We start from the raw sequence: 27,266 nt of genomic DNA on the forward strand, positions 1-27,266 counted from the left end.
GCACTGGGCCCATCCTTGATCACATTCTTATACAGTTGGGAAGAGAGACCTGCCTCCAACCACGTCCAAGTACTGACCCCTTCTGGAGGGGAGGAAGAAAGCCCAGAGTAGCAGAGGGCTGCCCCACTGGTAGACTGTAAGTCCTGAGCCGAGTGAGAGCTCCCACCACTTGGATGTGTGATACTGGCTTCTTGTTGTTGTAGCCCTTTGGGTTTATTTATTGTTTGTTGAAGATGAAATGGATGGGCTAAGATATGTAGTCCCTCCTTTGAGTTTGACCTAAGTTGTGCAATATAAATAACATAATGAAATGGGGTACACAGGTACAATGCTATTCTTTCACATTGATGAGAGCTGCAGTCCACCATGAAAATGCAGCCATTGGGCAGGGTCTATATGTATGATAACACAGCTGCAAAACAGAAGAAGCAAAAATGGGCTGAAACATAAGAAGAAAGGAGTAAAGCGATAGCTCCTGTGGAGAATGTGAATACACAGGAATCAACAGATCAAGCTGACTAAGAATTTCAGAGTGTTCAAATTACACACCTTCATTTTCAGTTCCATCTGATAGGAGTAGGTAGCTAAACAGTGTCAAATATGGAATAGACCTTCTTTTCAAACACAAATTAAACATTCTCAGAAATTGACCATATGTTAGGGTGCAAAGAAAATCTCAGCAAATTTCAAAAAGCAAGAATTGTATGGATCATCTTCATTGATCATAATGAAAGTAAAATTAGAAATTACCAAAAATAATTTAATTTAAATTTTAAAATCAAATTTTCAAATAACTCGAGTTATAAAAGAAATCAAAACTGAGATCTGAAACTATTTAGAAATAAATAACAAAGACCACTCTATATGTCAAAACATGTAGGAAAGGGCCACAATAACACACAGGACAATTTATAGCAATAAGCAGTATACTGTACCAAAAATAATAAAAAATGTAAAATGAATCTTTTATCAAGAAGATATAAAAGGAACAGTGCAGTAAGACATCTTAGGAAGAAAAGAAGTAAAATAAGAATAAAGGTAAGGGAAAAAAGAATTGAAGATTAAAAACATAAGTAGAGATGATAAATAATATCAAAAGTTGGAATATATGTGAGATATACCTGTCAGTGAGTGTGAGTGAGTGACAGTTGCTCAGTCATGTCTGACTCTTTGCAACCTCATGGACTATACAGTCCATGGAATTCTCCAGGCCAGAAGACTGGAGTGGGTAGCCTTTCCCTTCTCCAGGGGATCTTCCCAACCCAGGGATCGAACCCAGGTCTCCTGCTTTGCAGGTGAATTCTTTACCAGCTGAGCCACAAGGAAAGCCCAGGTTCCTTAAAAATCTAAAACTAGAGTTACCATATGATCGAGCAATCCCACCACTGGGCATATACTCAGAAAAGAAAAAAATTCTTAATTTGAAAAATTAATTGCATTCCAGTGTTCATTATATATATATGTATGTATATACTGTATATAATGTTCATATATATATACACACACACATATATATGGAATATTACTCAAGCCATAAAAAAGAGTGAAATAATGTCATTTGCAGCAACATGGATGGGCTTAGAGATGATCACAGTAAGTGAAGTAAGTCAGACAGAGACAAACATCCTATGATATCACTTATATGTGGAACCTAAAAGAAAATGATACAAAGAAACTTATTTTAAAAAACAGAAACAGACTCACAGACATAGAAAACAAGCTAATAGTTACCAAAGGGGTAGGGGGAGAGGAATAAATCATGAGTTTGAGATGAACAGATACACACGGCTGCATATTAAATAGATAAACAGCAGGCGCCCTGTGGCTCAGCGGGTAAATCCACCTGCAGTGCGGGAGACTGGGGCTCGATCCCTGGGTTTGGGAGATCCCCTGGAGAATGGAAAGGCTACCCACGCCAGTATTCTGGCCTGGCAAGAGCTGCAGAAGGAGAGAGACGTGTCCTATAGAAGCTTCGTTCAAACGATTAGCGGTGTGAGGAGACACAAAGATGTTGGATTCAGCTTTTGGTAATAATTCAGCCAATGGATACTGGTGTATGTAGGGTTTTTCTTTTTTATTAAAGTGTGAAACATGAAGAGAAATAGATGTTAGCTCAGGGTACACTCCCTCACACTTTCTCCATGACATTGCTGCCCTTTGGCACTTGGACTGATAGCTGGTGTTCCCAGCATAATGGCCATCTGTGTCTCTGTCAGCCTTGGACATCAAAGCCACACATCTACATACGCATACTCACCCATGCTTCCTAACCCCATATTTGAGTCCAGTCTTAACCTAACTCACGTAAGCAAGTAAGCCCCTTCGTGACAGAGAAAGATTTTCTCCAAAGCCCACCTGTCCTGTGTCCAGCGTGGGTCTCAAACAGACTTGCATGCAGGAGAATGAGAGCGTTTCAAACTACATTTGATGTCAGTGGGTAACTGCAGCCAGCCCACTCTCTACTGAGCACCTCAGCAGCAGCAAATCCTCAAGACATCTCTGTCTCTGAAGCAAACCAGCGCTGCAGCTGAGGCTAGGAACCTTGGTCTGCAGCTGGTCATGAAAGCTAGGCGTCTTTATGAGGGCGCCCATCCCAGATTAATCACACGTGTATATGACTTGCAGTCCCAAAACTCTTATCAACGGCAAATTCACTTTCATATTAATATTTTACTCCATGCACCATTTCTTGTTTTAAAATGTGGTCCCGGAGGCACAAACCCCATCACAGGAAGCTCCAGGTAGAGGGAATTCTACAAATACAAACAGAAACACACACACACCCGGTAGCCGTCTATGGCAAATATATGGTGCCCATGGACAAGAACTGATCTGAGGATTTCTGTTTAACTTTATTTAGCCTGGGGATTAGCAACTGTTTTCCATACAAGACCAGAGAGTAAACATTTTCACCTTTGAGTGCCCTGTTGTTTCTGGCAACCACTCAGCTCTGTCAAAGTGACCTAAGAGGGCCGTGGGGGACAGGGAAGCAAATGAGTGTGGGAGCGCTCCAGCAAAGCTTGTTTATGGACCCTGACACTTGACATACACAAAATGTTTTTCTTCTTTGAGTCTTTTTAACCATCTTAAAATGTAAAAACCACCCTTCACTCACAGCCAGAACAAAAGCAGGCAGCGATCTGGATTTGAGCATGATTTCCGGAAGCCCCTGGTTGAGTCCACTGTTTCTCCAGCTCTAAACAACAACAGGGCCTTGCCCACCCCACCTGGGGACACTTGGTAACATTCCGGGGGAGTGATCTGAGGAGCAGAGCGACTCCAGGTGCGTTCTGTGGACCAACAACACCAGCATCGCCAGGACGCTTCTTAGAAATGCAGAATCGGGGGCCCTACCTCAGGCTAACTGACTCAGAATCTCTGAGAGTGAGAGCCAGTGATTTGTTTCAACAAGGTTTGTGGTAAGTCTGATGTCCACTGAAGTTTTAGAGGTACCGCCCTGGACCACATCTGAAAAATCGCTATCTTGAAAGCATCAATTGCCACCTAGGGGTGTCAGAACAGTCCATTCATTCATTCAACAAGTCATTTAACGTGAATTGAACACCTATGAGGGACCAGACCCTTTGATAAACGCTAGTGATTTGAGCTAATTAATAGGATACTGTTGGGCTTTTAATGGACTGGGAGAGAGACTTTACATCAGAGCCCCGGGGAACAGATTTGAGAGGCTCTGCTTCTAATTTCCTCACTTACTAAACAGGCTTTGCTGGCTGAGGCCACACTACCAACTCGGGCAACACCCAGGATGGAGGTTATGTGCTAATCTGAGTGAAGTGTTGTATGTCACCTGGATAATAAATGCCACTTCACTATTAACATTCTTTCAGCTACTGAAATTACTGCTAATCGGTATCATTATGCTTCTTCTGGTGCTGTCTCTTAGAATCTAATATGCATGGGTTTGGAGTGTAGGGGGGCAATTTATCAAATACCAACAATAAACATCCCAACAGAAGATCTGGAGGTTCATGCCATGCTTTCGTCCCCCCATTCTTACCAGGAGAGTGGACACTGCTATCTCAGCTTTGAAATACTGTGCATCTAAGGTCTGTCAGATGCATCAACCCCCCAATCACAGACATACCCACACTCTTTAGAGCGAGACAAGGGCTGGTTGCACCTAGGGAGGGGGGATTGTGAAAGTGATTAAAAAAAAAAAGGTGTCTATCACATGGTTTTGCTGCCACTGTGCCAACTGCCCATTCGCCATATCCCTAAAGGTGACCATGAGCTTGAGCATAGTGGTCCCTGCAGCTGGTCTTCAAGTGCTGAGAATACCAGCTTTAAGAGGAGATTGCCAAGGAAACACATGAGACGTGTGTGTGTGTGTGTGTGTGTGTGTGTGTAACTGAGAGAGACAGGGCTCATCCATAAGCAAGCAGATTAGAGGAGTGGGAAACAGCAGCAATGCTACAGATGTGAGAGCACACAGACTTCTGCCTTCTAACAAACTGGCCTATTCAAAGGAAAGGTAGGTTTCTTGCGTAGACTGAAAGAAGTTCCACCAAGGTAGCAGAAATACCAAGATGAGAGCAGGGGCGAAGGCGCTTGTGTTTGTCTCCACGTGGAAATCCTTTGAGAGGTGCTGCTTGGAGACTGGAGGCTCAGGCCCTCTGCTGGTTCCATGGGTGCTCAGCACTGCAGCAACATGCCTCCTGCCCACCTATCAGTAAAGGAAAGCTAATTAAGAAACACTAGATTGGTTCTACTTTTGGCAAAGGCTGCAGGTTTATCCTGAAGGCGCAAGCGTTTCTGATTATTAAGCTCCCACATCCTTACAAATGAGGTTGATCAGAACTTCCTATAATATATGCCCCCCCCCCAGAAGCCAAGGAGACTGGTATTATGTGCCCTGTTGAGAAAGCTGGGGCTCAGAGACGTTGATACACTTGCCCAGAGTTACCCAGCAGCTGAGTGCCAGAGCCAACAGTCCACCTAGGCCTTTCCAACATCACAGCTACAACCTACGATGTACTCGGTGTTTCCGCTAGGTCACCACTTTATCCTGGAGAGCAGATCCCAGCCACAGAGTATCATGGGAATTTTGTTTCTGCTCATCTCAAGGTTCAGGAGTGGTTTGGTATAAAAATTGCTTCCGATTTCTGTTTCCTAGACCCCTAATTTCTAAAATGGTGACTTATGCTAAAACGCAAAGCGTTTACAACTCTGCATGGTATCATGAGAACTTACCCTGGTGACTAACATGTAGGAAGAGGTGGGAAGGGGAAGGAAGGGGCCAATTGGTTGGAGGGAGCAGTCTGATTACCTGTAATTTGCACCATACAGGATTTCAAGAGCATAGCCAGGAAAACGTACAGGTCACGTTTCACCACCAAGGACCCATTCTTCTTTGGAAAAATTCCTATGCACCCCCCACATAAGCCCTCCCAACAATCTGTGATAATAACAAAGAGACTAAAGATTTTCTGCCTTTTGCTTCTAAATACAATAGAATACTACTCAAATAAAAGTCCATGCTGTATCATTCCATTTATGTAAAATTGTAGGAAATGCAAACTAATTTATAGTGACAGAAGGCAGATAAGCCGTTGTCTTAGCACCGGGAGGGAGGTGGGTACGCGGGGTACAGTGTGATGGAGTGAGTGGGTGGGTAGGATTACAAAAGGACTGAGAGGAATGGGGTGATGGATATGTTTATCTTCTTAACTATGATCATGGTTTCCTTGGGAGTATGTATCAAGATGTCTCAAATTGTATACTTCAAAGATGTGGGATTTATTGTATGCCAATTATGCCTCAATAAAGCTGATAAAAATAAAATAAAAATAAACGAATGCAAGGTTAAATGAATTCTAACCCGGAGCCACATCCCTCCCTTCCAAACGTGGGTGGTGTGTATCTTTCAGGATGCTTCATGGGTAGTCAGGGATCTAGCTCCGCTGTAAGTAGGCAGCGAGGCGCTCACGTGGCTTTCGGAGAAGCAGTGTAATTCTCTGCCCCCCTGTCTGAGTACCGCTTCCAACTCAGAAGATTGCTGAGGCATGGAGACAGAGAGTGTGGACCATTTAGAGCTTCCCCTAATAGGGCACAACAGCGTGTATACGTGGAAACACTCATATGGTCAAACCTGCTTCTTTCCAGGTTCCGCGGCCAACCCGTCCCTGACGCCCCGCCCCAGGTGCCCCGCCAGCCCACACCACTACCATGGCTGAGGACGCGGACATGCGCAATGAGCTGGAGGAGATGCAGCGGAGAGCTGACCAGCTGGCCGATGAGGTGACAGAACCCAGCCCCGGGAAGCATGCAAGAGATGGGCAGCCCCGTAGTCTGTTTTAGTGAGGCTGAGGTGGGGAAAGAGCTGCTTCTCGTGTTTCAGAAGAGGAAACGTTGATTTCCTGTATACCTAAGGCCTCTGCAGATAGGAATGGGTTGGTGATAAAACTTACATGCAGATCAGTGACTGAGCCCAAACTCCCAACTTGTAGAAATCCAGAGAAATCAAGGCCCTCTGAGAAAAGCAACGCCTGTGGATGTCTTACAGCCAGCGCTGTGCAGGAGATGGCTCACTTCTGAAAGCTGGTTGTTACATTGTCCAGAACTTTGCAAGCTTGTATTAAAATTGAATTATATAAACTGAAATTAAATAGATTCTATTAAAATCAAAGTTAATAAATACTTAAATCTCATCGCATCCTAATGATTTTACTATGATCTATGCTTTCTAAGCTCTTGCCATGTGCAGTATCTGTAGTGTGCGGATATGGTCTACCCGCATGTGATCATTGAACCGTCCCAAGTTCACAAGTGTCACTTCCCAAGTGACACCATGGGGAACTTAGAAATCAGAGAGGGAAAAGATATTCAGACCATGGAATCTGCAAACACTACAAATCAGGACTTGACCTATTGTTTTACTGATCCTCTAGACTTAAGAAAGTGGAAAAACATTAATAACAGATTAAATTTTGAAGTAGGAACATTCATAGCCATTACACTGTAAAATACACACACACACACAAAAGAACTGAGAAAATCTTCCAGTATTTGAAAACTATGATTGTCTTCAACAGAGAAGCCACTTGCATCATTGACAAATGAATAGAATTGCAACATACATCTTCCTTCACTTTGCTTTTATTCATTAATGTAAATGAAAATATCAACCAGTGTTCATGCCAGAGCTGTGCTTGCTGTCTGCCTGCTTAGCTGTGGACATAAGAGTTCAGCAAAATAAACAAAGCTTTCTGGGAAAATCCATTGGCTCTATGGAATTTTCAATGAAGAGTATTATGTATTTTATTATTAGTGGTAAGTTTTATGCTATTACATAAATAGCATCCTTTATATCATTTATATCCATCCTTTATATCATTAAAATAACGCACTTTTTTTTTTCTGGTGAGCCTACTGTTAGGCATTTACCAGCACACCACTGCTTACAGCTCTTCTATTTAAAAAAGCAGCCTGCTGACAGTTCTTCCCAGAAAATGAACATGCTTCATGTTCCCGAAAACTCTTCCAAATAAGTTTGTCACTTAAAAGCACAGCTTTTGAGAAATCACACTCGTTGCTGAATTCTAATAATTTCAAAAGAACTGAGAAAAAAGTGACCACACTATGCCCAAGGGACATTTTTTCTGCAAAAATGCAGAATTCATTTTTTCTTATCTCAGGACAGAGATAATTATAGCTGTCTCCTGTAGGCTAGTCATTTCAAACACGCTTGATTTTTTTTCCACCCTAGGGCAACAACTTAATTTGTACTGATAAGAACTTCCAATTGTGTTTCTAGGAGCTTAATAAGAAACTTGATGTTAGATTCATCTCAATTCATGAAAAACAATGTCTTTAAAATTCAATATTCTTCATCCAGGGAAATCAAATTAGTCTTCTGAGTATTTGAGATAATTTTTCATGACTCCTCCACATGCAGAATTATCTTTTCCAGATTGCTTTGTCTTTGATATCAAGATCAGCTTCATATGGTTCTGATTTTATGACAATCAGCTTTAATGTAATTGCTTTAAGGAATCTTATTATGTAGAAAGCCTGATAGGAAAGAGATTGAAATTGTGTTTCTGTTACAAACTTCAAAGAACATGTGATAATGGCCCTATGTGTTTCCCAAGTGAAGAAAGTTTTCTGATTTTCCTTGACCTCTGGATCCTGCACTCATAATATTTATGTTTTTTTTGTCTTAGTCTCTGGAAAGCACCCGTCGTATGCTACAACTGGTTGAAGAGGTAAGGAGTGAGCATATTTTAAGATGAACATTCCCTTTGGCTGACGTATTGTTTGCCTAAGCCCTTTGTCTTTCCCTTGGCCACTGTCCCTTTGATTTCAGTGTGAACGTAGGTACCAGAAAGCCATATAATGAAGGAGATGCTGTATTTAAGCTGCCAAGTAGACATCAAAGTATTCACTCTCCCTCCAGCCCAAGCTAAGTCTGGAAAGCAGAGGAAAATAGTATTTCCAAGTAAATTTTTGAGATTTTTGAGATTTCTCTCAAAAACATATCAGAGTGATATTTTTTTTAATATACAAAAGAATTTTCCATGTAAAAATCTTCATTTGTACTGATTTTGATGCCTCTAAATTGCATCTAATCTTGGTTTTCTGTTCTGACTTTAGCCACACATATGATTTTTAAAAATATGTCTCCATAGAGGCATCATATTTTCAAAAATTGTTAGAATTAGAGTCAGGCACTAAAATTCATGAAATAATAAGAGAATTCCTTAATAAAAGGAAGCATTAAGTCTAGTCATGTAAATATAGAAGCTCTTTTTTCATTCCTGACTCTGGACTGAACATTCATTTGCAAGGCATGGTTAATGAATCCTTGCCTATTTTTAAATGGGTAAAATAGGGCAGATAGCAATAATGGAATCAAAAGGGCATTTGCAATAAACTCCACTTATTCCAATTTGGGAGAGCAGCAGTCAACCAGGAAGAATAAATGGATTAATTGAACTCGTCCACTGGGAGAGATGAAGTAGAAAAAGAATGGGATGAGCTATATTTATCTTAACTGAATAAAACAAGTCTAATCATTTTTATTCAGTGAGTTGCTGTTTTAGCTATGCTTTGAAAATGCTTATCAACGTGTGAATTCACGTGTGGTCATCATCTTCAGAGATCTTGGGGGTTTTCTAGCAGAATGACTAAATGAGCCTACTGGCCTCGTGCTGCTGTTAATTGCTTCTGCAATGAATGAAAGGAGGAAAAGATAAATTTTATAAGGCGAAAGGGAAGGGCAGCCATCTCTCACACTATAGAAGCCATCCTTTCCCTGTATTTCTGCAGTTTCAGCTTCTCAGCTAAGAATGAAATAAAGCTAATGTGAATTGTCACAGGAAGGGAAGGAGAAGGTGGCAACCAAGAGCTCGGACGACTCCCGGGAGGGTGGGGGCGGGCTGCCCAACGAAGCCTGCTGTCATGAGAAATGATAGTGTGAGCCTACAGTGTAACAAAAATTGGTCCCACAGGAAGGCAGGCCAGCCAAGGGCCCCCGGCAGGCACACAAGGAGGCAACCTTCGCTCTCTTAATGAAGAGAAATGTTTTCTTTGCTCCATCCTGGGAACACCACTCACGTGGAAATACTTGAGGACCAAGAAGGAAGCAGATATACTAAGAGTGCTGGCAAGGCTTTCTTGAATAAACGTGTTTCCCCTCAACCTGTCATGAGAACGAGTGAAAGGAACAAATCTGAGTAACATCCCCACATGAGCTATCACGGTGACTGGAAGGAAGGGAGCTTGGAAGTCAGCTGATGTCATTATCTTGATGTGTAATGATACATCTGTATGACCTTCAACTGTGGCCTCCAAGTTCATATTTCATTTCATTTGTGTGTATGCACGTGTGAAGCAAATTTCTAATCTACAGAAACTATCACCAGTTTGCCCACCTGTGCAACGTTGGAACACTGCCTAGAACATGACAAGTGATAGAGAAATGTATCCAACACACCTTTCCCCCCGCCCCTCCCCAACCTGAGTCTTTGGGCAGCACACACTTCTCTTTTGTGTGTCTTCTTAAATTGCAGGCAGTGTTGGCCAGTCTTGGAAAAGAAGCATCTGCTCTAATTCTCTAATTTATTCTGGAGGAAAACATCTCAAAAGCTCTACTGATTGAAGTAGGATTCTCAAATCATACATTTTTGTTTCTCCTAAGTGTCTCTGCATCAAGCATAAAGCTGCATCTTAGATCAGGGGATGAAGCAGATGGATGCTATCTCCTACATCTAATGAGAGAGAGGAGGCTATTAGACTTTCGATCCTTAGGAAGTTATGAGCAAGGCATAATGAGACTAGATTGATTGCTCTTATGTCCTCCTGGGTTATTTTATATTGATGGTCAGACACCCCTTATGTCTAGGGCATTGGCTAGTCAGATGATACTCTGCTTTTCAATCAAGAAGGAAATTCTCTTTAAAGAGAATCATCATTAAATATTCATCAAGGGCAGAAATCATTAGGAAAATTCGAGCATTAGAGTACCAGGATCTTGCCCATGATCCCAAAGTACATCAGTGCCATATAATTTGAATTGAGCTGAATGGTTATTGAAATTCAGTCTTAAAGACAGGGAAGGTTACTCAGCTTGTGAAGTCTCCCCAAGGTAAGCAGTTCCACTTTCAGTGGAATATAGGACTTTGTGCCATCCCTCGTGCACTTCAGGGTGTATCAGAGTGGGAGCAGGGAGGCTTACTTTTTAATAGAAGCTACCGTGTGCCTGTCAAGGACAATGTAAAGTCACATGGAGGTCAGTGGAGAAAGTTCAGAAAAGCTGAATACCATATACACTTAAAAAGATTGGAAATCACATAGCACTTGCTTCTTAGGCTGGAGTTGGGAACTGGCTGTTTTGATGGCTGCATTTCAACAAGTATTTACGGAATGCCTGACTCTGGGGGTAGAAGATAGAAATGGATATCATGCAGGAAAACTTATGAAAATAGTTCTCCAAAGTCAAGACTACACCTGTCTTAGGAGCGCAAAGGAGAGGACAGTGAATTCTAGAGAGAGAGTCATAATACTAACTGCAGGAAATGGTGTCTACATGTTAATGCCTCAGGCCATGAAACTAAGCCAGGAAAAACCAAGCTGCTATAGGGCAGGCTGATCCTAAAGCCCCACATAGAGCTTCATGCAGTGGTGGTTATTGAGGGCTCCCCAACGTTGATGGGTGTTTTAGCATTTTTCTTTTCATTCCAACTTATCTTTTGAAACACTTTGGCCACAAGAAGAAAGTATTCTAAAGCTATGTCTTTATTATGCCATACTTTCTACCAAAGGGGGAAAATCAGGCTGCACAGTTCTTTTCAGGTAGACAGATGGGAGGGTGTTTTGGAACTCTAGTGGTTGAGAGAATGCCCGGACTGGCCTAGTTTTAGCTCAGGTATATTGGACTTTGGAGAAAGCATTTTAGGATGACAACAGAAAGACTATAAAATGTTCTATAAACATTGTCTTAGTTCATCAGCAAGAAAAAAATAAAACAGAACTAAAGTTAAATAAAAGGAAACAAAAAAAAAAGTCCCTGACATCTCCAACTCCCCCTGTCATTGGGTAGACAGGTTTCCCAGGAATCTCAAACAAGACCCAAGAATTGGACTAAGACAAATATAGAACCACCTCTTCTCCCTCCTTGCTATTAAAACATAATACTTGTCTTCTCAGCTGTGTATTTGTCTGGCCCTTACCTTAGTTCCAGGGGCAGAGTAGAAGCTTAATAACCATTTAGTAAATGAACAAATGAGTGAATGAACCAACCTAGGAACTTCCCAGTTTTATTTAGCATCTCTGTCCTTGTCTGAAACATGGGGAAGCATCTAGACCAGTGCAAGTCCCATGCATGAAGCAGGGCACTCAAAGCCCATGCTCTGGGACAACCCAGAGGGGTGGGGTGGGGTGGGAGGTGGGAGGGGGCTTCAGGATCGGGGACACATGTGCACCGTGGCTGACTCATGTCGATGCATGGCAAAAACCACCACAATATTGTAAAGTAATTACCCTCCAATTAAATTAATTAATTTTCTTTTTTAAAGAAAAACATGGGGAAGCATCTAGAAAGGTCAAGTGACTGTTCCCCAGTCTCAGTTGGTGGCTGAGCTAACTCGGTCCAGCATTCTTGACTTTCTGATCTGTACTCACCACTTCTGTCCTCCCAAATTGGGGCAAATCTGGATTGTTCAGTGAATCATTCCTGCACTGAAATATTGAGCACCAAATTGAACAAAAAGGAAATTATACTTACAGGGATTCATATAAAATAAATGAGTAGAGCAAAAAGGGTCAGCAGCTGAGAGCTAGGTTGACTAAACTGAAATCACTCATCTGTTGCCCACCCTCTGTTCCCAATAGAATGGAACAGAGATCTCATATATGACCTTGAGTTGGGTCCTCGCAAAAGAAGATGCTTCCTAAGATGACCCTGTCCTCACCAGAACTTGCATTATCACATCTGTATGTCTGAATGAGCTGTCTGCTTCTTAAAATTTCTTCTCATAAGCAATGGCTAAAATTTTCAGAAAAGGGGCACAGAAATTAAAGTAGTCTGCCAGGCTCCTCTGTCCATGGGATTCTCCAGGCAAGAGTACTGGAGTGGGTTGCCATTTCCTTCTACAAGGGATCTTCCCAACCCAGGAATTGAACCCAGGTCTCCTGCACTGCAGGCAGATTCTTTACCAACTGAGTTACAAGGGAAACCCCTGTTAAAGTTCAGGCTAGTGTAGATGAGTTTCGATTTATAGCACATTGAAGAAGAAGGTTTTGAAGTATCTTCTAGGGTCTAGAATCTTGCTGTTCAGTGTACGTCCTTGCACCAGCCAGCATCAATGAACTTGTTCAAAATGCAAAATGCAAAATGTTCTAGCCCAGTCCTACTGAATCAGGATCTGTATTTTAACAAGATGTTTCCTATGCAGGGGATTCATATGCACATCAGAGTTTGAGAAGCAGTGATCTAGAAGTTTCTTACAGTAGTTGGTAATGATGATATTTTAGTTTGCCCAGATATCCTGCTATAGATGCAGTTTGTGAAGGTGTTTATTTTAGTAACCCGATTATAATGCTAAGTATAGGCCAGGCACTGTTCTAGCACGTGCTGACTATTAATTCATTGAATTCAAGTAACAACTCAGTAAGATATGAACTATTATGATCACTATATTACAAATGAGAGAACTGAGGCCCAGAACAATTAAGACCCTTGCCCAAGGACTCATAGCGAGGAAAGAAAATCACCAGGATTCCAGGGCAGAGTCTAGCTACAGAATCTGTGCTGTCAATGACTCTTGAAGTCACGCTGAGCTATCACTCTCAAAACTATATCCTGAATTTGTAGCTAAAGTGTATCAAAATGTGTTCAAACACTAATTCAGAAAGATGCATGCACCCCAGTGCTCATAGCAGCATTATTTACAGTTGCCAAGGTATGGAAATGACCTAAGTGTCCATCAACAGATAAATGGATAAAGAAGCTATGGTATATATGTATACACACACATAATGGAATACTATTCATCATAAAAAAGAATGGCATTTTGCCATTTGCAACAATTATGCTGAGTGAAATAAGACAGAGAAAGACAAATACTGTATGATATCACTTTTATGTGGAATCTAAAAAACACAACAAGCTAGTGACTAGAACAAAAAAGAAACAGATTCACAGGTACAGAGAACGAACTAGTGGTTGCCAGTGAGAAAAGGGAAGGGGCCATATAAGGATGGGGGCAAAAGGGGCCATTATGAGCTATATGAAATCAGGTATGTGAACCTTGTGAAAATTATACAGCACTTTAAAGAATCTTTCATTCAATTTTTTTTTTTTTTAAAGCAAAATAGACTTTTCTGTCTGGGAGAGTTAACTGCACACATTTGCTGAAATGGTGAGTTTATAAAAGCTCACAGAAATAATTTTCATTGTTTTAATTTTTTTAAGCACTATTGGTATTGAATCATTGAAGAACTATTCAGACAACAACAACAACAACCCAAACCTTCTGTTGACCTCCAGTAACATCTCTCTCCCTCTCTTAGTTTACTGTAAGCCAGTAGAAAATAAAAGGAGCCATGAGAGTTGTGTTATTTTAGAATATATTCTCAGGGCTGTCATGAGTGTTCCTTGGAAAACCAATTAATCCATACCGTAAGCAGTACCATTTAATACCTATCAACAGTCACCCTGTGAAATGGAAGGCCTTTACTTAACTAGTTAGAATTCCTGGAAGTGATGATTCCTAAGTATGAGCAATAGAAATATCTCTGCTCCTTTTCCCACCTACCACCAGCTCCCACTTCCCTCCACCGAATAGTTCAGGGCTATTGGACATATTGAGATCATAAGGAGTGAGGTGTGGGTGCCTTTTATAGACTTCTCCTGACCCAAGAAACTGCAGGAAAACTTGTGGATGAATTATTTTCTCACACTACGTTGTTGTGCAGAATTTTAGATTTCATTAGAAAAAGCCCTTATCTCTCATCTTTCAATCCCTTTTCTAAATTTTGTAGAAAACCTCTCCATAGAGAAAAATAAATGGAAGATTGCATTTCCTTTTGAGCTGTATTTCTCAACCTTTGTGATGCATTCATCTTTTTTGATAACCCTAAAAATCTCACCCCACCTCCCACACAAGATTCCACACACATCTTCCCAGTGGACCACCCTTCCCCAGTTCACTGATGGAAACTTTCTGTTATATCAAGCCAGAGAAGTTTTAGTCTCAAAGATTTTGAAAGACTTTTCTTTCTGTGGTTGGTATTACCAAAACTATAGGCATTTTTATTTTCCAGACAGAAAATCACGGTATGATACATGTGTATTCCAAGTGCATGTCCAGCCCCAACCCCAGTCCTGCCCCTTGGAGACTGAGCTGTATCCCCATCTTCTATCTGAGAATCACTGATGGATCAAGTCCATAAGTGGCCCGCTCCTCTGAGTCCCTCCCCAGCCCTGAATATTCTTCGCCATATTTCCTTCCTCTTTTCCCTTTGATCCTTCTTCATTTTCCATTTCTAGGGCCAATTGTCGCCTTACTGATTTCTCTTTCTCTCTTTTCTCTCTCTCTAACTCTTTTTCCACTTTGCTACCATTATTGGAATGTAGAGTAAAGATGCTGGTATCAGGACTTTGGTTATGTTGGATGAACAAGGAGGTAAGTTCAGATTTCTTCAGTAAGAACAATTCCTCCTCTGAATAAAATGCATTTAAAAATGACTTGTGCATCCACAGGTGTTCATTGCATGTGTTATGCACATATATAAGTGTAAGAGTTCTAGTTTTCATCTTATTTTTTTGTTCTTTTTTCTCTCAAAGAAATTGGTATATGTATAGAAATGTCTTCATGGTTGAATAAATGGTACTACACTCCCTGTTATATGTGTTGGGGTAAAAGAATTTTGAAGGCAAAAGTCATTTTTTGGATTTTTTTAATATTTTGGACAGTTTGGGGATTCTCCCCCTCAGCCCCAATCTTTCCCATAAATTTGGTGTTCTTCTAATAATTCCTAGATAGAATGAGAGAATCGTGTACCACATTGCCCATGTATTTTGACCATCCTAATTCAGCATCTGGCAGTTTTGATTTATAAGTCATTATGAGAGTTCCTTAAATAACTAGAAGCTTTTTTTAACAGGACATAAACTGAGGGAAATCATTGGAAAATGGAAAATTGAACCACTTAAAATATTTGAACTTTTTCATTTAATTATAAAAATAGAGGCAGTGAAAATCAGAGTACGAACATTTTAGTATAGCATCTTTATAGTCTATGGTGGAATCTAGAAGGGAGTACTAACATTTTTCCCTTTGACTTATTCATCTAGTCATTCAGTGATGCTTTAATTCTAGCTATAAGTTAGTTACCTGATTCCATTCTAAATTCTTATCATAACAAACAGATTTGGCCAAAATATTTTCTCTTTATTTGTGTTTAATGTCAGCATTAGAAAACTCTCAGCAATCATGAGAAATTTTTAAATGTCAAAGATAAAAAGGCAACATTTATTTAAAACATGGAACATCATAAACAAACTCCAGGAATAAACCTCAAATTGAGAGGAAAATTGCCTTAATATGTAAATCATCAGCTTACATGTAGACGTATGAAACTATGGTTTACCCAACAACAGTAATAAGATGCCACTGTTTAGCTGATTGGCACAACTTTTTTTAACTGATAATAATCAATACTGTGAATATGTCAGAAAAACAGAAACCCTCAAGCTACATGTGGGCATTGTTGATTGATACAAACGTTTAAGAGTAATTTGATAATATACACACATTTTTATGTGCACCCATCTTTTGACCAAGATGTTTCACTCCTAGAATTAGATGCTGCAGATATTCATTGACGAATCTGTGAAGAAAAATATACATGCCTTACCTATAATAGTGTAAAACTGGAAACAGCCTAAGTGTTTGGCAGTGAATAGGCCAACAACATCAACTATGGTACGGCCATGAAAGAAATTCTGCATAAAGTGTCTGCAACCATTGCAATATATAATATAAATCTTTCTTTACTGACCTCTGAGGAGTTGGGGCAGAGACTGGGAGGGACTGAACTACTCTTAGGGGTCCTCTGAGAAACGACTGCTAGGAATCAATTAGAAGTACATTGGTGAAGAGGAGAGCAGGAGTAGGCAGGGAGAGCCTTCTGTGATGTCAGCCTGACACTTTTGAGAGGGGATGGGGTGGACGGAGGATTGGGTAGGAATCTCATGCAGCAGTGCTGCTCTGAGAAAGTCTCAGCCAGACTGATGTGCAGCCCAGGAGCAAAGACGACCCAGCGAGGCAACCCCATGCTGGGCAGATTTGCCTCCTTGCTGGTAAGTCGCGCCCAGTCATTGGCTAGAAGTGGCCTCCATGTAAATACCAGGAGATCACAGAGCGACAGCTGGGGGTGTCAGCTAACTGAAGGGCCCCTCTTGGAAGGAGATCTCAGTATACTCTCATGGCTGTCATTAAAGACATTTGTCTCTATACTATTATAGTATATTTGTATTAAAACTCTCAAATACACAAACGCTAACCATTTTTTAAAAATCAAGAGAAAAGTTTTTTTAAAAAAAACAATGAACATCAATCCCAACACTTGCCCTCCCATTTAAAAAGATATAAATTGCAAAATTAATACAAAAATAATGAAGTCTAGTAGAGTTGTATTTTGAAGGGATTACAATAGCTATAGCAGTCTTCAGAACTCGTCAAATGAATTTGATATAAATTTTAAGACTTGCTGATTTGATCTGTATAACAATGTCCCAGACTTTGAAACTCAGGATGCACTGTCACTGCTTTTTTTTAAAAAATTGTATTTAATTAGGCAACATGTGCCCATATAGAAGTGTGGTACTTCATTTCCAGTGCTAAATTGATACATATACACTCAAGAAATATAGAGTTCTACCTTATTAATGCTCTTTAGTTAATGATTTGCATATGAAGGGGGTAGAAAAGAAGCATTCCGATAGAAAGAAAGGTTTGAAAAAGGTTCAGGATAATGCCATTTTGTCCCTAACTATAAAACTTTGACATAAAGACATAAAAAATAATACATATAAATCTGAAGTAAAAAAAAAAAAGTAAGATATTGAGTTACAAATTACATTGTACTTTGATGAAGAAAATCTAGAGACAAAATTTGCCAAAATCTCCAAACAAATGCAAAAATAAATTATTCTTAAACATAAATGATTCCCAAGAATATCTTTATATTATTCTCAGAAAAACAAAGCAAAAGTACAGATATTCCCTACAAGACAGTCAGTGTTCTCAGCTAAGACCTTTCAGTTATGGCCACACAGCTAAGTCCTCAGTTGAACGTATTTCCTAGGATAACCTGGGTTTTACCAGATGCATGATGGATAATTGATATTGATGAGAAACACACAACTGTAAACCTTCAAAAGTAGGTGGCTTCTGCCTGGTCTTAAGTGGTATATGTTCCATTTATACTGTAAGAAGAGGTCAGGAGCTTTTTAAATGAGTCAACAACTATCTTCTCTGCCATTGTAAATGTATTTGGATGCTGTATATGCTGTGTTTAGTTGTTTAGATCAGTAACTGCTTTAAATTTCTCTCCAATTTATGCTCTACTAATTTTATCTTTGCCTGAACACCAAAAGTGTTGACTGCTTCTACCCTTCAGCTGCACAGAAGTCTCAAGAAACAGTCATCCTCCTAAAGAGCCATTCCAGGTTGCCCTGCTAAATGCTTGAACTCAGAAATTCCTTATGGGATTCTTGTTTTATACTCAGGTATCAGGAGGCCATGGAACGCTGAGCATGACAGCTGGCCCTGGAAATATACTGCGTCCTGGGATTTTCCTGTTCTACAAGAGAAACCCTCCTGATATACCCTTACCTCTAATGTGGGATGATTTAAACTTTCACTTCCATATCTCTTGTCCCCTTTGTTGGTTTTTGCTGGGTTATATGTTTGTTTAGATGCTGAAAATGTAGCTCTTGGGAAAATCCCATGGGAAAAACTCCAAACTAGATGGTGAAATCTTTGGCCACTGCCTGGCAGAGTAAAGACAAAGTAAACCGTCATCCAGAGAGTCTGCCAACATTTCTAAATGGTTCATGGCACTACAAGAGAGCATTTATGAAAACATCCTTCTTGCTAAAGTCCCCTCACCAATCTCTCTTATGAATGACTAAAGCAGCTATTGTCCAATATGGTAGCCACTAGTCAAATGACTATTTAAATTTATTTAAATTAATTACCATATGTTCATCAGTGCTCAGGAAAATTAAAATCATGTACTCAGCATCTGTAACTGGATATACTCATGAAGGCTTATACATTGGGTCTTGCTATTCTTCTATTTTTTTCTTACTAGATTGAAGATTCTAATGGCCCCATGCTGCTTTACATAAGTAATATTAGTAGAAAGCAAAAGTCACTCAGTCATGTCTGATTCTTTGCAACCCCATGGACTATACAGTCCATGAGTTTCTCCAGGCCAGAATACTGGAGTGGGTAGCCTTTCCCTTCTCCAGGGGATCTTTCCAACCCAGGGATCGAACCTAGGTCTCCTGCATTGCAGGCAGATCCTTTACCAGGTGAGCCACAAGGAAAGCCCAAGAAAACTGGAATGGGTAGCCTATCCCTTCTCCAGCAGGTCTTCCCAGCCCAGTAATTGAACCAGGGTCTCCTGCATTGCAGGCAGATTCATTACCAACTGAGCTATTAGTAGAAACAATATCTAAACTTAGATCCCTAAGCATCCTGCCATTGGTGTATCCATCACAAATAACCAGTCATCCAAATATCATGGCAGAAACAAGAAAGAACAATCTCTTGCCCCAGCAGATAGTGTGATGTACTGAAACACCTCCCCAATCCAAAATGTTATTTCCCTCCCAGTCTCCAAGAATAAACAGAGAACAGTCAGAAAGTAAGTTTAAGGAGGTAAGGAGCAGTCAAGCCTGAATACTGCATTGCATCAGTCTCTGAGATGTTGTCCATGTCAGAATGGAATGAAGATATTGATTGCTTTCAAGCATTTCCTGAGAAATATCTTCACAGAAATCATTGAAGTGCTGTGAATTCCCTATACTCCAAACATATTCACAAACATAACTCAATTACACTCTAAAGATTGATATTATTTGGGGTACCTACTATGTGCCATGGCACTGAAGAAAACAGGCAAAAGTCCCTGACTTCATAGCATTCACATTCTAAAAGGGGACAAGAAAAGGAAAGAATGTTATCATTAGAATATCTGTGACAAAATTGTTCCATGATGTTTTTTCAGGATTTGACTTACATTGTATATGATACATTCAGCCAATATTGGTAGATATAAAATAGTTTTCAGAATCAGCTGTTCTGAAAGAGCTCCAGATTTCCACTTTGCTATGATCTTTGCTGTACAAGCTGGAACCCCTAGCAGAAGTCCACTTTGAGAAATAGGGATTTGACCGTGCCTGTTTGTATATTTTAATTTGAATTCTCTGGTTCAGAAATCTAACACTTGTGCACCAATTTACTTTTATTTACATTATTTTCTAATCCCTAGAGACACAGTGAGTGGGGCTCCTGAGATGTCGGAAAGTTAATATTTTGCTGAAAATATTAATTTGAGAAATTCCTTAGGAAGGGCAAACACCTGAATGTATGTCGCATGCCATAACCTGTGCATGTGTCCGCTTATTAGTTGAGCCCAGCATGTTTGCCCTCTGTACCCAGATACGGGAATGTGGGCCTACCTTCCCACAGTCCTCTTGGTTTCAAGCACTCTGCTGGACCATTTCAGCTCCTCTCTGATGAGGGCAGACTTTCAGGGACAAGGGGAGAATGTGGAGCTCCAGAGCAACCCAGAAGGCTGGTGGAACTGAAGCTCCCCCAGAGGAGGAATGCTCAGCTAGTCTCTCACAAGTTCAATGAGAGCAACTAAGATTCAGCCAAGACCACTCAAGTGAACTTGAGAGACTTCAGATTTTTGACGCAATGTAGAAACCAGTAAGTATTTCAAATCATTCTTTACAATTAATGCCACCCACAGTGAACACATCAAGAGAAACCTTTACTTTGATAATTCTAGGAGGTGAAATCTCACCACAGAAACCACTTTCATCTTCCACAAAACACCTGCATGTATAATGAGCCATGCCGTGTAGGGCCACTCAAAACAGATGGGTCCTAATGAAGACTTCTGACAAAACATGGTCCACTGGAGAAGGGAGTGGCAAACCACCCCAGTAGTCTTGCCTTGGGAACCCCATGAATAGTATGAAGAGGCAAGAAGATAGGACACTGAAAGATGAACTCCCCAGGTCAGTAGGTGCCTAATACGTACAGTGGAGAAATAACTCCAGAAAGAAGGACGGGACGGAGCCAAAGCCAAAGCGATACCCAGTTGTGGACGTGACTGGTGAGGGAAGTAAATCCCAGTGCTGTGAAGAGCAGTATTGCACAGGAACCTGGAATGCTAGGTCCATGAGTCAAGGGAAATTAAAAGTGCTCAAACAGGAGATGGCAAGAGTGAACATTGACATTTTAGGAATCAGTGAACTAAAATAGACTGGAATGGGTGAATTTAACTCAGATGACCATTATATCTACTACTGTGGGCAAGAATCCCTTAGAGGAAATGGAGTAGCCCTCATAGTCAACGAAAGAGTCCAAAATACTGTACTTGGATGCAATCTCAAAAATGACAGATTGATCTCTGTTAGTTTCCAAGGCAAACCATTCAGTATCACAGTAATCCAAGTCTATGCCCTGACCAGTAATGCTGAAGAAGCTGAAGTTGAATGGTACTGTGAAGACCTACAAGACCTTCAAGAACTAACACCCAAAAAAGATGTCCTTTTCATTGTAAGGGACTGGAATGCAAAAGTATGGAGTCAAGAGATAGCTGGAGTAACAGGCAAATTTGGCCTTGGAGTACAGAATGAAGCAGGGCAAAGGCTAATAGAGTTTTGCCAAGAGAACGCACTGGTCATAGCAAACACCCTCTTGCGACAACACAAGAGAAGACTCTACCCATGGACATCACCAGATGGTCAACACCGAAATCAGACTGATTATATTGTTTGCAGCCAAAGATGGAGAAGCTCTATACAGTCAGCAAAAAGGAGACTGGGAGCTGACTGTGGCACAGATGATGAACTCCTTATTGCCAAATAAAGACTTAAATTGAAAAAAGTAGGGAAAATTGCTAGACTATTCAGGTATGACCTAAATCAAATCCCTTACAATTATACAGTGGAAGCGACAAATAGATTCAAGGGATTAGATCTGATAGACAGAGTGCCTGATGAACTATGGACGGAGGTTCATGATATTGTACAGGAGGTAGTGATCAAGACCATCCCCAAGAAAAAGAAATTCAAAAAAGGCAAAATGGCTGTCTGAGGAGGCCTTGCAAATAGCTGAGAAAAGGAGAGAAGCAAAAGGCAAAGGAGAAAAGGAAAGATACACCCATTTGAATGCAGAGTTCCAAAGAATAGCAAGGAGAGATAAGAAAGCCTTCCTCAGTGATCAATGTAAAGAAATAGAGGAAAACAACGGAATGGGAAATACTAGAGATCTCTTCAAGAAAATTAGAGATACCAAGGGAACATTTCATGCAAAGATGGGCACAATAAAGGACAGAAATGGTATGGACCTAACAGAAGCAGAAAATATTAAGAAGAGGGGGCAAGAATACACAGAACTATACAAAAATGATCTTCATGACCTAGATAATCATGACTGTGTGATCACTCACATAGAGCCAGACATCCTGGAATGTGAAGTCAAGTGGGCCTTAGGAAGCATCACTACAAACAAAGCTAGTGGAGGTGATGGAATTCCAGTTGAGTTCTTTTAAATACTAAAAGATGATGCTGTGAAAGTGCTGCACTCTATAGGCCAGCAAATTTGGAAAACTAGTCAGTGGCCACAGGACTGAAAAAGGTCAGTTTTCATTCCAATCCTAAAGAAAGGCAATGCCATAGAATGTTCAAACTATCACACAATTGCACTCATCTCACACTCTAGCAAAGTAATGCTCAAAATTCTTCAAGCCAGGCTTCAACAGTATGTGAACCATGAACTTTCCAGATGTGCAAGCTGGATTTAGAAAAGGCAGAGGAACCAGAGATCAAATTGCCAACATCTGCTGCATCATCGAAAAAGCAAGAGAATACCAGAAAAACATCTACTTCTGCTTTATTGACTATGCCAAAGCCTTTGACTGTGTGGATCACAACAAACTGGAAAGTTCTTCAAGAGATGAGAATACCAGACCACCTGACCTGCCTCCTGAGAAATCTGTATGCAGGTCAAGAAGCAACAATTAGAACTGGACATGGAATAACAGACTGGTTCCAAATCAGGAAAGTATGTCAAGGCTGTATATTGTCACCCTGCTTATTTAACTTATATGCAGAGTACATCATGAGAAACATTGGACTTAATGAAGCACAAGCTGGAATCAAGATTGCTGGGAGAAATATCAGTAACCTCAGATATGCAGATGACACCACCCTTATGGCAGAAAACGAAGAAGAACTAAAGAGCCTCTTGATGAAAGTGAAAGAAGAGAGTGAAAAAGTTGGCTTAAAACTCAACATTCAGAAAACTAAAAATATGGCATTTGGTCCCATTAGTTCATGCCAAATAGATGGGGAAACAATGGAAACAGTGAGAGACTATATTTTGGGGGGCTCCACAATGGCTGCAGATGGTGACTGCAGTCATGAAATTAAAAGATGCTTGCTCCTTGGAAGAAAAGCTATGACCAACCTAGAAAGCATATTAAAAAGCAGAAACATTACTTTGCCAACAATGGTCTGTCTGGTCAAAACTATGGTTTTTCCAGTAGTCATGTATGGATATGAGAGTTGGACTATAACGAAAGCTGAGCACCAAAGAATTGATGCTTTTGAGCTGTGGTGTTGGAGAAGACTCTTGAGAGTTCCTTGGACTGCAGGGAGATCCAACCAGTCCATCCTAAAGGAGATCAGTCCTGAATATTCCTTGGAAGGACTGATGCTGAAGCTGAAACTCCAGTACTTTGGCCACCTGATGCAAAGAACTGACTCATTGGAAAAAACCGTGATGCTGGGAAAGGTTGAAGGCAGGAGGAGAAGGAGACAACAGAGGATGAGATGGTTGAATAGCATCACCAAATCTATGGACATGAGTTTGTGTGAGCTCTGGAAGTTGGTGATGGACAGGGAAGTCTGGCATACTGCAGTTCATAGGGTCGCAAATAGTCAGACACAACTGAGTGGCTGAACTGAACTGAAAGCAGATATGTGCTTCAGTCCACCTCAGGCCAGCAATTCCTCAGTTGGGGGTTGTCATCCCTATTCTGTCTGTTCTTAATGTGTTTTGAAGATACTGAGCTCCTCTTCCCCAAACCAACCCCTCATTTGATAGTTATTTTGATCAACAGACTAATTTATTGCATTCCTTAAGGAAACTGGAATGAAGTGTTTGGGAAAGTACAAAATTCTCTGGAATGTAAAGAGTTGTCATCCATTTTTTTAGCCCCTTCAAGAATTTTCTTAAAGATATGACTATACCTACATTTATTCAGCAAAGTTTTGCCAGCACTGCACTGTTATTTCCTGTGGCTATCAGATACTGGATAAACATTTTGTTTTCCCCTGTCTCTTGAAAAGCAGAGCAGAGACAGCAGATTCCTAATAAGCTGAATTCTGTTCCTCAGCCCCACAAAGGACAATACAATAGCTTCTTATTTTCCAAATGGAAGACAGTCTCTCCAGTTTGGAATGACAGTTTAATGTGAAATTGTTTTTAAGTAACTATTTATGCCCTTTTATACAGGAAAGTATTTACCAGTTTTATTCTAATCATGCCTTTCTTCCCAGAGGCATAGGCATGCATGCATGAAAATATAGTTGAAAAGAGGAATAGAAATGTAATTAGGTTTTGTAAATAGAAGGCCAGGACATCCCACTGCTGCCTTAATGGTTTTATGTGCTCAGTGGCTATGCTGCGTCTGACTTTTTGTGACCCCATGGGCTGTAGCCCACCAGACTCCTCTGTCCATGGGATTTTTCAGGCAAGAATACTGGAGTGGGTTGCCATTTCCTCCTCCATGGGATCTTCCCGACCGAGAGATGGAACCCTCATCTCCTGCATTGGCAGGCAGATTTTTTTGCCACTGAGCTACCTAGAAAGCCCTAATTGTCATAAAAGCTGTTTTAAAAATCACTTCATGGAACTTATAGTTTACTCAATTTAATGACACCACTTTTGAAAAATTAATCAAGTTGATTAATTAACCCTGGCAAGCTAGAAGTATGATTTGTTTTTATGGCCATCAACCTATATCTTAAGATACTGTCTGAGGTCAGCTTTCCTGGCAGTGATGACTTAGTACTGTTTCATGTTCCAATCCATCACCTTTCTCCAGGAATTTAATGTTCCAGTACCTGTAATGTTGCTGTGCTGATATTGCTTTTCTTAACAGCTTCTGTGAATTGAGTATTCAAAACCAAAAACTGCCTATGGCCTGCTTTGGCTAGACAGCCACTGCTAGGGGGAAAAAGATATGGTACCTATTGCTAATTATCACTATAGTTGTTATTTTTCCCAAAGGAGAAAGTGGATTATTTTCTATCCTTAGCTGGTTGAGGATGCTAAAAACCAAAAGAGAGAGATGTTTTAAAGTTGAAGCAGACACTTTCTCTAGTACCATTGCATTTGAACGCCTAAAACATAAACTAACACCCTATTTTCTTTCTCTTGGGTTTCACTGGTGTTTGAGTAAGTGAATATGCTGTGCTGTTTTCCTGGACATTCAGAATCAAGCAGGCTTACCTACCCCATCCCATCATGTCTGAACTATAAACTATATAAGCATCACTTTTGTTCATTTCCTTCCACCCCTGGCTGCATAGGGCATCGACAGCCGATTCTAGCAATGCATCTCCTCAGACAATGCATTGTAATAGCTCTCCCTCTTTTTCAAATTCCGTTTCATTTCTCATGTTCTGTTGAAAACCCCCAAAAAATTCATTCCACACTGTCATCCCTTTGTCCTAACCAGAACAACTCGATCGTGTCGAAGAAGGCATGAACCATATCAACCAAGACATGAAGGAGGCTGAGAAAAATTTAAAAGATTTAGGGAAATGCTGTGGCCTTTTCATATGTCCTTGTAACAAGTAGGTACTGGGTACCAGCTCTAATCTGTGGCGTCCAATTTTCTTTCTTTCTTTCTTTTTTTTTTTTTTTTAATGTCAAAGTGAATGTCTGAAGTTTTGTCTTTTTTTTCTTTGTCCTTTTCCATCCGCTTCATTCTGTGGGGATAAAATACTTGTGTTTAATCAGAACAACTGGAACGCATTGAGGAAGGGATGGACCAAATCAATAAGGACATGAAAGAAGCAGAAAAGAATTTGACGGATCTAGGAAAATTCTGCGGGCTTTGTGTGTGTCCCTGTAACAAGTAGGTGCTGCCTGCCTGCCTGAAGCTTTGGTTTCCCAAGGCCCATCTCCAAGCCTTGACAAGCTCATTCCTGCTGGGTGCAAAGGCAGGATGAGTATGTGGCATGCAGAACAGATCAATACCGTATCTAATGCATTCATCTCATAGCATAGATGATATTAGTGGGAGTTAACTGTTGATGCATTAAAAATCAGGCATACTACAGTGAAAGCTTCACTGTCAGCAACTTTTATTGATGAACGTTTCAACATTTTCCAGAAAGTGTACCTCAAGACAGAAACTAACCTCAAGAAAGAGAGGCACCAGCCAGGGAATTTTATGTTCTCTAAATCCCCAAAACCAAAATTGCAGATTTAGAAAAGACTGGGGGTAAGTTTGGAAGTTGAGATACACATATGTGTCAAGGTTTGATTTTTCAGAAGCAAAAGTAACAGGTAATTTGGCCCAAACAAACATTCCATAAGTTAGAGAGTAAGACAGAGATTCACCCTTTCAACCGCCCACCAGTTACCAAATGTGGTCCTCGGTTAGACCGTAGATGCCGCAGCTGCACCGAACGCAGAGGCAATGAGTCCTTCAGCAAGAAGTGCTCATGCCTTAGCCAAATTGGACCCATCCCTCTCCAGTTCTTCCTTTTGGAAGATCCCCGTACACTGGCTGAAATGTTGAAATGTGTAGATTTTGCATGCACGACATCAGAAAACTTTCAACTGTTAAGGTTCTGCAATGCTTTTTTGGAATGTAGCAGAAATGTGACATGTGGTTATAAAGGTTTGCAACAGAAGGAACCTGAAAATAAGTGTTCTGGAAGGTAGTCTTATTTGACTAGCAGTGAGAAAAAAAAAATGCATGAGCGGATTGTCCAACATGCATTTGGAAAATTAAACCCATTACCCGATCCCCCTCACCCCTCCTACTTCCCTTTGAACAGAAGCCTTTTTCTAAAAGCTCTCCTGATCCTAGCTTTTAGAATAGAAATCAATGTCATTTCTAGCTGATTATATGACCATTCACATCCTTTAAACTTTGAGGCTGATTTAAAATATCCCACTTCCTGTTTAGGAGGGGAGGGGCTCAATTTGCAAATAAATTTAAGGGGTTTTTTTTTGTTTTTTGTTTTTTTTTAAGAATGATCTACAGTAAAACCTGACTAACTGGAATCTAGCTAAGCGGAACCTTCAAGTATATTTATATTCTTGTTCCTTTCAACTTTTAGCAAAATGAGATAAATAAACAAAGGGGAAAATCCCATCAAGGACTTAAAAGCCTTTCTCTTAAAGGTCAGTCTAGGCAGTTTGCATTCTCTCACTCAGTCTTTGTTCTGTAAATTCCACATCCAAGTG

General features: G+C 40.5%; 1 protein-coding gene across 3 annotated transcripts in view; it reads left to right on the forward strand.

Moving 5' to 3' along the window:
- Positions 1-27,266, forward strand: part of SNAP25 (synaptosome associated protein 25) — an 81,447-nt gene that overhangs the window by 42,908 nt on the left and 11,273 nt on the right. For 2 of the 3 annotated variants that reach the window (XM_020892795.2, XM_020892796.2), the window contains exons 2-5: positions 6,124-6,258; positions 8,184-8,225; positions 15,098-15,146; positions 25,806-25,923. In XM_020892795.2, coding sequence (XP_020748454.1) covers positions 6,187-6,258; positions 8,184-8,225; positions 15,098-15,146; positions 25,806-25,923 — 281 coding nt within the window. In that variant the 5' untranslated portion in view covers positions 6,124-6,186. Of the gene's footprint in view, positions 1-6,123; positions 6,259-8,183; positions 8,226-15,097; positions 15,147-25,521; positions 25,640-25,805; positions 25,924-27,266 lie in introns of all 3 variants that reach the window. The other variant, XM_020892798.2, reaches the window with a different exon arrangement.

Source organism: Odocoileus virginianus, chromosome 9 (assembly GCF_023699985.2).
Source record: "Odocoileus virginianus isolate 20LAN1187 ecotype Illinois chromosome 9, Ovbor_1.2, whole genome shotgun sequence".
Lineage (NCBI taxonomy): Eukaryota > Metazoa > Chordata > Mammalia > Artiodactyla > Cervidae > Odocoileus > Odocoileus virginianus.